The 12,215-nt window shown below is 36.1% G+C and overlaps 1 protein-coding gene across 2 annotated transcripts in view; it reads right to left on the minus strand.

The window, feature by feature from the left end:
* The window catches only part of nphs1 (NPHS1 adhesion molecule, nephrin), a 32,030-nt gene extending 19,830 nt beyond the window's left edge, over positions 1 to 12,200 (minus strand). The window contains exons 1-8 of one of the 2 annotated variants that reach the window (XM_042771528.1): positions 11,539 to 12,200; positions 8,016 to 8,187; positions 7,256 to 7,413; positions 4,814 to 4,955; positions 3,473 to 3,597; positions 3,195 to 3,363; positions 2,154 to 2,283; positions 1,262 to 1,434 (exon numbers count right to left, since the gene is read on the minus strand). In XM_042771528.1, the coding sequence (XP_042627462.1) occupies positions 1,262 to 1,434; positions 2,154 to 2,283; positions 3,195 to 3,363; positions 3,473 to 3,597; positions 4,814 to 4,955; positions 7,256 to 7,413; positions 8,016 to 8,187; positions 11,539 to 11,733 (1,264 nt within the window). In that variant the 5' untranslated portion in view covers positions 11,734 to 12,200. The remainder of the gene's footprint in view (positions 1 to 1,261; positions 1,435 to 2,153; positions 2,284 to 3,194; positions 3,364 to 3,472; positions 3,598 to 4,813; positions 4,956 to 7,255; positions 7,414 to 8,015; positions 8,188 to 11,538) is intronic. The other variant, XM_042771527.1, reaches the window with a different exon arrangement.
* Between the last annotated feature and the right edge of the window lie 15 nt (positions 12,201 to 12,215).

Consider the following 12,215-nt stretch of genomic DNA (forward strand, 5'->3'; position numbering starts at 1 on the left):
TGTTCTTACACACACAGATATTTAAATCACAGACTGTGGAGGTTCTGAAACAGACAAAGAGCATGTGCAAACACACACAGATACACAGTGACATTCCGTCATGCTCACAAAGCGTGTTAGGCTTTGAAGAGGTGGCTGGATGAATCAGACAAAACAAGATCAAAGTCAAACCATAATCATTTTGCAGACACAAAGACACAGATGCACACATACACATTAAACACAGGTATAGACTCATTCAAACATCAGAATACTTGCCAGAGCAAAATAACAGAAAGCTACACAAACCAAACCCATGTTAAAACTAAGGCTATCAATTACAATGATCAATTATCAATTATAAAAAATACCACATTAGTGAAAAAAGAACACAAATAAAATTAACTAATTAAATTAATGAACAAATTCAAGTAATTAATGAGATAATAAATTATTAAAAGTACTATTTGTTTTTTTGTTTGTTTATTCAAAAAAAAAGTACCTTTGTTCGTTTATTTTCCCATTAATTATTAATTTGTGGGATGGAATGGTTTACTTAATCATTATTTCAAACATAGCATAAAATAAATAAATAAATAAATAATGGGATACTTTATTGTATTAATGCATTTATTGGGGATAAGGGATAATAAATAAGAAATTTATCTCATATTTAATTTTATTTATTTATTTATTAATAAAGAATTTAATTAATTAATTATCCCATTACTAATAAATAAATAAACTAATAATTCATTCATTCATTCATTCATTCATTCATTCATTTATTTGGCAATTAAATAAATACTTTATTTATTGATTTAATTATTTATTTTATGTTATATATGGGATAATAAATAAGTAAATTAGTAAATTAAACCATTATTTATTTATTGATTGCAAACAAATAAAAAAATTAATACATTTTATTAAACAGGATTATACAGGATTATGAATGAATAAATAGATGAATAATCCCAAAGTTTATAAATAAACAAAAAATAAATAAGTTTAATTATTTATTGTGTAGAGGGTGACAAAACCATTTGTAAAATGACTTATATACAGTAACACAGAAAAAAAGCAAAAAGGTTATTGTACTGATGTCTAAGACCACTTTTTGCAATGTCTTTAAAGATTTACTCAGCTCTAGTGCAATTATTCATGAACAATTTTTTGTTGTTGTTGTTGACTATATTATGACGTGTTTTTACAGGACTGTCAGGTGACTACAATCATTATTCATCAAATCAATCACATTCAAACGTGTTCAGAAACTCACAGAGCACATTGAGAGTGTAGAAGTTGTTGACACCCTCGGACAGCACGTTACTGAAGGCCTGACAGGTGATCCTTTTCTTCCAGTGATGGGACTCAAGAGTGAGGGACAGCTTACTGGTTCGGGACATTCCACCAAATTCAGCCTTTTTAGGAGCCTGGTCAACTCCCTTCAGCCTGGGGGAGGGAGGGAGAGAGAGAGAGAGAGAGAGAGAGAGAGAGAGAGAGAGAAAAAATCAAGCTTCATAAAAGACTTGACAATTTACAATGTTATTTCAGATAGACATTTTATATAAAGAAGGAGAATTTCAAAAACTTCTCCTTGGCGTAATATTGCAAGCATAAACTATGAATATTCGATAAAGGCCTTCACAGTAACAGTGTTCAAATCTTTTTGTTTGCCCGACATGCGTTAGGGTCCCACAGGGACCATCCGACAAAACTGAAAACCTATAAAACTCGAAACAGACCAGTCCTCCGCTCACAAACACTGTAGATTTATAACTGAATTTCTTTAGAAATAAAAGCTGAGCCACATCATTTGGCTTAGCTGGTAAAAAACTACAACTGATCTGCTCACAATCGGCGTAAAGTTTTTTTTTTTTTTTTTTAACTGGCCACATACTGACAGTGCCAGAGACTGACTCTAACAAGTTAATGACTTAGTGATCACCGGATGCCAGTCGAAACCTAATACAGACATAAAAAAAGGTCTCGGATGGATTGCCAAACTGCCCATCAGCCAATGCAAACATCTGACACTTTCATGCTTCTACAAAGAGCTTTTATTGAGCCCTCCTGCACAACTTCTGCTCTTTTTATATAGATCCACATGAGAAGACGTGTGTGTGTATTTGTGCATGTGTGTAATGATGTGTAAGTGAGTGTTTCAGTACATGACGGGGCCCAAACTCCAGCTGATATTTGCAGTGGGATTGCTGCTTCCGGCCAGGCAGTCCAGGTCCAGCGTCTGACCCCTGCGCAGCTCCTGCTGCTTGGCCACGACCTTCACGCTCACTGCCGGAACTGATCGAGAGACAATATCAAGAAGAACTAATTAGAATGTGTCTGATTTTAAGGCATACCCAAAAAGAAATTGTGAAAATAGTCATTTACCAGATAGTTTTATCCAAACTCACAAACTAAACTGTTCTAACCCTATCTATTAACAACCCATACATGATTTATGAGAATATTAAGATTCACATGAAATAGCTGTACTCCTTGAACACTTTTAGGACAATTTTGGACAAATAAAGCATTACAAAAAAAGAAAAAGATCCATTTAAAGGACCATTCAAATGTTTGGGGCCAGTAAGGAGCCTTGGTAAATCACCAAGGCTGCATTTTTATTTATTTTTTTGATCAAAAATCCTTCAAAAACAGTAATACTGTGAAATATTATTACAATTCAAAATAGATGTTTTCTATTTTAATATATTATAAAATGTACTTTTATTCCAGGAGCCATTGCTCCAGTCTTCAATGTCACATGATCCTTCAGAAATCATTTGAATATGCTGATTTGCTACTCAAGAAACATTTCTAATTATTATCACAGTTAAAAATGGTTGTGTTGCTTAATTTTTTTGTGAAAACCATGATTTTTTTTTTTTTTTCAGGATTCAAAAGAATTTTGATTGAACATTTAGACATTTAATTGAATATAATATGTTTTGTAAATTATAAATGTATTTACTGTTAGATCAATTTAATACATCCTTATTAATTAAAAAATCTTAATACCCCAAACCTTTAAAGTGTATTGTATATTTTAATAATAACTAAAATGTCTTGTTGGCAATTTTATAGTTTTATTTGTTGTGCAATTAAACTTCAAATGCACAATAAAATTTGCTCCGTTTATTTATTAAGAAATTTTATTATGCTTTTATCATGTCTGACAGGCAGAAGTGTGTGTTTTTTTCTAAACATACACAGAACCCTGAGTTTGGTCTGGGCGGACAGAACTTTCTTGGCTTTGTTGGAGGAGTCGCAGCGGTAGGTGGCCAGATTGTCACTGGGCTGGAGGGTGAGAAGCAGCTCTCGTGACACACCACGCTCTGAGGACACCTGCCTCGATGCGCTCTGCAGGACTTTATTGTTCTGTAGTTCACACACACACACACATACATGGAGGATTATTTAATGGCAGACCTAAAAAAAAAAAAACATTTCTGTAACTGGCATGAAAAACGTTCATACCACTACACACCTTCAACCAGACCAGCTGACCTGTGGGATTGCCACCACTGGAGAAACAGACCAAACGAAGAGCTGTCCCAGAGTGTAAGAAGACGTTTGGTGGAGGAGCATCTAACCACACCTTCTGAGGAGGATCTGAAAAAAAGAGGAACAGAAATCAAATGAACTAATATTCCAATTAGCACATTGCTGAGATATTAGCAAAAAAGCACATTATTAAATGTACATTTATTTTAGATAAAGTTATAATGGGTTCATGGTATAAATCTTTTTCAAAATACACTACTTTTCAAAAGTTTGGGATCTGTAATAATTGTTAAATATTTTTGAAAGAAGTCTCTTACGCTCACCAAGGCTGCATTTATTCAAATAAAATACAGTACAACAGTAATATTAGGGCCTTTCGCACCACAGTACCAGAACTAATTGTGGAACTACCCACTTTTGGGCGTTTCCGCACCGCAGGAACTGGGTACGATTTTAGTACCGGCCTGTTCCAGGCAACCCGTAACCTGTGTTTTTCCTACCTTCTACCCGTGAAAGTGCACTGGAACAGCAGTCAAACCCGTGACTTCCCGCCCGTGAACTCGTACTAGATCAATGTACTCCCAGTTTCGAGCTCTGACGTCACATAGCCCGCGAAACAAAAAGGGCAGCCCCTACGGATAATATAACGTTGTTGAAAATTGTGTACAAATGGTATCGTTGTCGACCGGCTTACGTCACGTCCTAGTACACACTCTTGGTGTGAACGCAACCCTTTGAATGGTACTGGGAAACAGTTCGCGCAGTACTTTAGTACTGTACATTTAGTTCTGGAACTAAAGCAGTGCGAAAGGCCCTATTGTGAAATATTCATTCAATTTAAAATAACTGTTTTCTTTTTTAAATATATTTAAAAAAGTAATGTATTCCTGTGATCAAAGCTGAATTTTCAGCATCATTACTCCATTCCTCAGTGTCACATGATACTTCAGAAATTATTCTAATATGCTGATTTGCTGCTTAAGAAACTGCAATATATATATATATATATATATATATATATATATATATATATATATATATATATATATATTTTTTTTTTTTTTTTTTTTTTTTTCAGGATTCTATGCTGAATAGAAAATAAAAAAGCACCATTTTTTTTAAATAGAAATGTTTTGTGAAATTTTAAATGTCTTTTCACTTTTGATCAATCTAATGCATCCATGTTGAAAATAAGTATTAATTTCTTTAAAAAAAGAAAGTTCCTGGGAATCAAAATGACCTTGAAAGTTAAGCAACAGAATTAATGAATTTATCAGGGATCATTCTACCTGAATGTTAGATAGAAATGTTAGCGGTCACTCACAGTAAACAATGAGCTCTTCAGACCGAACGCTAGAGAAGCGGGTGCCTTTGTTGAACGCCTCACAAGTGAGAGAAAGACCGTTGTCCTCACGTGACACTTTATGCGTCAAGTTAGACATCGTCATCATCCCACCATTATCCCCCTGCAACACAAATATTTCAGGAGACCTTTCATTTTTATCGAGCATATTATATGGTCTGTGTAAAGGGCTATTATCAGGAAATGTGTACTCTTTGCACACAAGAGTGGAAACATTAAATCATGCTACCGTGATTTACTGTCTCATTAATGGTAGACATTCTTGAAACTGGCCATGTGCATCAATTGTTTAATCAGAGATGCTGTAGTTCATGTGATTTGATGATTAAATGCAAAGTAAATCATTTTGCCAAAAGCACTGGTGTCCATTGTGGTGCTTGTAATCTCACTAAACGACCATGAACATATTCAAGTGAGGCAAACTTAGCAAAGTCATGGTTTTTAAGAGTTGAATACATTTATTAGACATTAGTGACACAAATTGACTATACAAACTGATTTCTACATATCCTTCTGTGGAAAATGTAGAAAAGGAGCCTTACCTTTACCTTTTTTATTATTTAAAAAAAAAAAACAATAATAAAAAAAGTAAAAAAAAAAAACAAACAAATCATAAAAAGTAGCTCTGGGGGGAAAAAAAGAAAGAAAAGAAAATAATAAATTAACACCAGCATCTAAATGTAAGATCAGATGTAAAACACCTCCAAATGAACAAGGAGTGTCCTGTGAAGCGCCGAGCAGCCTTGGGTCGGCTTTTATTCACTTATGTTTCATTCAAATCAACCTCTAGAGAGAAAGAGCGGGAGATTAAAAAAAAGAGAGAGACTCTAAAAGCCCCTGATCTCAGATAATATTATGTAGCAACTAATAGAATCTAAAGTAAAAGCAGAGTCTTGATGGAGACTTTGAATCACTCTCGGGTCAAGGCTTGCTGGCTTTATTTCACACAATAATTGAGAACTATTCCTTTAATCAGGGGCTACACCTCACAAAGCTTTTCGTGTTGGCAGAATGGCTTGTGAAAGTGTTTAGACGGACCTATCAAAAGCAAGACACAGAAACAGTGTCAAATAAAAAAAAAATAAAAAATGCTGCAAAGCACCTACATGGCTGAACACGTATGATGGGCAACGTTTCTTGTCATCATTGCACATCTAGTTGGATTTTGTAGTAATAGTAAAAGTAAAGATCTTCTCTCCTCCAGCAATCAATTCAGAACAAGCCTAAACTGTACAAACAAATAATGAAAGCCACTTCCATTGAGGCACTTCCCAAAAAATATATTTTAAAAAGCTATAATTCATATTAAAGATTTTAAAATTGATTTAATAAAATTAGTTATTAGTTTCAATTATTTATTATCAAATATTTCTTTTAATACTTTAATGCTTTTTATAGATGTTTTTGAATAAAGTATCTTATGCTCACCAAGGCTGCATTTTCTTTTCAAAATTAAAAATACAAAAACAGTAATATTGTGAAATTTTATTTCAATGCAAAGTTACTGTTTTCCATTTTAATATACTTTGAAATGTAATTTCTTTCTGTGATGAAAAAGCTAATTTTTCAGTGTGATTACTCCAGTCTTCAGTGTCACATGATCCTTCAGAAATCATTCTAATATGCTGATTCTCATGTAGTTTTTTTTTTTTTTTTTTTTTTTTTAGTTTAACACGTTAAAAATATGCAATGCAATTAACGCATAGGCAGAGCTAGGGTTGACACCCCACTCACAACTGCTGCTTCTGTCTCTGTTTTTCTTGACAAGAATTGTATTTATTTAGACGCAGAGCGTCTTTACGACCACTTCAAATGGGAGACTTGCACCAGGCACTAGTCAAATGAGTGCGGAAAACATACAGGTGATGAGAGAGCTTTAGTAGAACAACAGTGAACTGTGGTCAGATGAGATGTTGTCAGGCCGTATGTCATTAAAAATAAATTTTCCTGTCCTGTCAGCAGTTATACTGTGCTCACCGCACATGCTCTTCAATTGCATGCACAAATGCGTCAGCGCATGCTGTATTATTTCATATTAAAGCGTAAAAGAAACTACGATCATGCAGTGTCATAATCAGTTAAGTTATAAGGTTACCAAAAAAGCGATTAAAGCTGCCTTAAAATTGTGCATGCATGTAAGTGTTTGCTATATATGAGTCAGATTTAAGAACATGTCTCCGAAATGCAGTGGTTTTCAACCTGTTCTGGAGCAGCCCAGCACTGTCTCCCTCATCTAACACACCTGATTCAACTAGTCATCTCATTGATAGAGACTTTAATAGGTGAAGCAGGTCAGAAAAGGTAAAGCTGTCAATAACGTACAAAACAATGGTCAAAAGCTATGGCCATTTTTGTAAGAGAAGAGTTTCACATCCTCGATTTTGATTGTAAAGTGTTAAATACCTCAGAGATGGTAACATCTGTATTGTTGAGCTCCCTGAACCCGAGCCACCAGCGGATGTGGACCGGAGGATTACTAGAGGAAGTGTAACAGAGCAGATTGATCTCCTGTCCCTCTATGGCTTCAAAGGAGCCCTGTAACGTTACCTCGGCTGGCTCAACTGTGAGGAAAATGAACACCACAACAGAAAGAGAAGCAAGATAAATGGATAGTCAGCAGATCTTTCCAGCAAATTGTTTAAACAAGCTAGTCATGCCACAACAGATTTGAGACCAATAAGATATGTTCTCAGGATCCTCTTACAGTCCAGAAATAATGATCTAGCTGATCAATGAAATGGCGAGTGAAGTGTCTAGAGAGATCTTCTTATAACACCCAACTGACATCCGTATTTGTGTGCACTAGGAAATATTCTCAAATAGAGGTATGTGCCAATGAAAGTAGATTTGAGATAAGAAAGGGTTGTTTGACATTGGAATTTGTTGTAACAAGACCGTCATGAACCATCTTCTGTTAATGAAAGATTACAGAAACTGGAAGTAGCAGCAAGTATTGACCTGATTTACTTGTCAGCCATGATACAGCCATGTGTAATTGGCTTATGGTAAGTGACAGTGTGTCATGAAAGATCAAGCTTTTGTTTTAAGGCTATTTTGAAAACTAATAGCAACAAGAGGCTTGCGGCCTTCTTAGAAGTTTGATGGATTTTTAAGCAGAAGTTTTTTTAAGATTAAGAGCTATAATGTGTTCTGGACTACTCACAAAGGACGCTCAGAGTGCGAGTGAAGGACATTGGTGAACGAGACACTTGGTTGACGCTCTCGCACCGCAGCACAGCATGATTGTCCTCTGGCTTCACCTCCATTTTCAACACACTACTGGACCGACGTGACACAACGTCCACCTCCCAGCTAGTGGACAGGACTTCTCCGTTCTGAAAAAGAGAAACATGAGGACAGACAGACAAATGTATAGATAGACAATAGACATATAAACATATGAATAGACATATATGGACAGACAGATCAGACAGACAAACAAATGGATGGATAGATAGACAGATGGATAGACAGATGGATAGACAGATAGATAGATAGACAGATAGACAGATAGATAGATAGATAGATAGATAGATAGATAGATAGATAGATAGATAGATAGATAGATAGATAGATAGATAGATAGATAGATAGATAGATAGATAGATAGACCAATGGACGGATGACCGGACATAGATAGATAGATAGACCAATGGACGGATGGACGGACGGACAGATGGATGGATGGATAGATGGACGGATGGACGGACATAGATAGATAGATGGATGGATGGATGGATGGATGGATGGATGGATGGACAGACAGACGGGTGGATAGACATAGATAGATAGATGGGTGGATGGGTGGATGGGTGGATGGACGGACAGACAGACAGACATAGACAGATAGATTGATGGATAGATGGATGGATGGATGGATGGATGGACAGACGGACGGGTGGATAGACATAGATAGATAGATGGGTGGATGGGTGGATGGACGGACAGACAGACAGACATAGACAGATAGATTGATGGATAGATGGATGGATGGATGGATGGATAGAAGGACAGACGGACTGACATGGATATATAGATGGATGGACAGACAGACATATAGACAGGGTGGATGGATGGATGGACAGACAGACAGACAGATAGGTAGGGTGGGTAGATGGATGGACGGAAGGACGGACATAGATACATGAGATAGATAGACAGACCGAACGGACAGACAGACGGATGGACGGACAGACAGACAGATAGATAGGGTGGATGGATGGATGGATGGATGGACGGATGGACATAGATACATGAGATAGATGGGCGGACAGATGGACAGACAGACGGACGGATGGACGGACGGACTGACAGACAGATAGATAGGGTGGGTGGATGGATGGACGGACGGACGGACATAGATACATGAGATAGATGGACAGACAGACAGATGGACAGACAGACGGATGGACGGACAGACAGACAGATAGATAGGGTGGGTGGATGGATGGACGGACGGACGGACATAGATACATGAGATAGATGGACAGACAGACAGATGGACAGACAGATGGATGGACGGACAGACAGACAGATAGATAGGGTGGATGGATGGATGCACGGACGGACATACTGTAGATACATGAGATAGATGGACAGACAGACGGACGGACAGATAGACAGACAGACAGATAGATAGGTAGGGTGGATGGATTGATGATGGAGGGATGGATAGATAGATATAGATGGAAGGACAGACAGATGGATGGACGGACCAACCGACAGACAGACAGATAGACAGACAGATATATAGGTAGATAGATATAAGCAAACTTTACTTCTAGAAAAAAGACATTTGTGTCTGAGATCAGTCATCAAGTCAACAGTGTTGCAGACGCTAACATTTGGATTAGCTGAAAATTATTAGAGATGTCAGGACTGACACATTTTATCAAAGTAAACTCAAGAGTCTCCACTGTGAGTCTGTCTGCGGGACACTACATGAATTAAAAAGTAGATTCGGCGACCTAGACTTCACTTGCAAATGATTTAAAGCTTGACATCTTCTCTCTGCCTCTAAACACAGACGTTTAATAAAGTTCTTGGTTGCTGCTCTCAGCTTTCCCCTAGGCTATTCACTCACGCAAAGACCCTCATGCACACGCACACACACACACACACACACACATACACAAACAAACTACTAAATAAATGGGTGAATAAAAAAAAAAAAACACTTATCATAGTTTCTTAATGTCCTATTTAAGAGAAAAATTTACACAAAGGCAGTACACTTAAGATTACCCAAGAGCCACTCTCAGAGTGTCTTTAAGAAATGTTGAATGGCCTTTATAAAAATCTCTGCTTTTGTTCATTCTGTGCCCTCAGCATAGTCTCTTTGTGAACATATGCATGCTGTTATCTTGAGTTAGTCCTCCGACACAGTCTCAGCAGAATTGTCAGTGGCACTGAAGCTTTGCATCACATTTATTAAGCTGTTTGAGATGCCAATGCTTCATAATTCCTGAGGTTGAGAAAATTTTGAGAATATAACAACCACTGGTGCACCTGCCAAATTCTACCTAGCTTCAAATTACTTTAGCAACCTATGTTCCACTGTGACCTTACTTTGGCATTACATTCATGGTAATTGGCCTGCAAAGCATTTTGGTAAACAGCTCTTGCATGGTTGAATGAAGCATCTCATCATTTTTCATCTAACGTAAGCTAAACGTTACATTTGGAGCAATTTATATATGTGGCACTTTCCATAAATGCAGTACACTTTGGTGTCTCATGACTTTTTAGAGGCACAAATCCCATGTTCTTTGGTTTGTAAACTATCCCATAATAAAATTAACCTAATATCCTCAACCCAAAAAGTAAGGATTTTAGCTTCTCCCACCTCAGAGGTCCTGACCTTTACAATTGTACTGTATCAACAATTACAGCAACATAAAATAATAAATAATTATTAATAATGAATTAATAATCTGTTTAATTTTTTATGTATTGTAGTACAAAAACCTTTTTAATTTTTAACTTTATTTATTTTTAAATTATTAACTATATATACATATGAGAGAAATACAATACACAGTAATTAATATTTCTAATAATTGTAACAATAGATGTTTACATACATTTATACAATAATTCATGTCCCACATTTTGCATTAAACCCTGTTACCACATGGTTTTCCTTAATTATTATAAAATTGTGACATAGGAAACAACATCATTTGGACTAATTTTAATTAACTCTATTTTTTAAACAACTTTTTAAAAAAAGTTGTGTTCAATGCATTCATAACAGTAACAAAAACTGTAACATTTTACAATAAGGTTCCATTTGTTACCATTAGTTATCTATATCACTTAACATTAACTCAATGAAAAATACTTCTAAAGAATTTATTAATCTTAGTTCATTTTATTTTCAATTTACCAAAACATTATTAAAATCAAAAGTTGTATCTTCAATGTAATGGACCTGAGTTAACATGAACTAACAAAGAGCAGTTATATTTGATGCTACAAAAAAATTATAAATACTGTAAAATATGTGTATTGCTAATTGTTAATGCTAGTTATTGCATTAACTAATGGGTTCTTTTTGTAAAGTGTTACTGATCAAAATATATCTTTAATTTGTCGGAAATAAAATTTTAATTGATAACTATAAAACAAACTCAAGGTTTTCTTTCGTATCCTATTCAAGCAAAGGAAGAGCAAATTTCTCTCACCTTAGTCCAATGCAAAGTGGCCAGTGGGTTGCCCCCGTATGACATGCACACCACCCTGAGAAAGGAACCAGCTTTGACCTCTTCATTTTCTAATCCCATGATCACCGGAGCCTGTGGGGGAACTGAAGGAAGTGAATGAAGGGTTACAACATCAATAGACAGAAGTTCGAATCGTTTGTATGCATTCACATGCATCGCAGCACGGCTCACGAGAATCTCAAGAAGAAATGAAAAGAGGAATGGTTTGTGTGCGAGAAGGAGGGAAAATATTATTAAAACAAAAGATCTCGTCTTTGTTCTGTGAAGACGGGCTTCTTTTCCTGTTAGTGCCTGTGAAGAGAGATGAAATGGAGGAAGAAGAAGAAAGAGAAAGGTAGAAAAACGACCACAAGTTTCAGGAAGAGCATGACTCTATTTTAGTCCTGTACAACATTGTTAAATAGAGGATATTTAATTCCAGTGCAGCGGGAAGACATCGCTTGTCCCTTTGATGAAACCATTAAGTATAAAGAGCGACCCACACACTGGCATCAGTCCATAAACCAAAATAACAGATGTTTAAACTGTAATAAGGCAATGTGGAACATGAATAAATTACAGTGGGGCTCCTGAATAATACATTTGCCATAAAATAAATTATGTGGTTGGGTCGCTCTTTGTTATTGCCCCAATCAAGT

The sequence above is a fragment of the Cyprinus carpio genome, chromosome A15 (assembly GCF_018340385.1).
Source record: "Cyprinus carpio isolate SPL01 chromosome A15, ASM1834038v1, whole genome shotgun sequence".
Taxonomy (NCBI): Eukaryota; Metazoa; Chordata; class Actinopteri; order Cypriniformes; family Cyprinidae; genus Cyprinus; species Cyprinus carpio.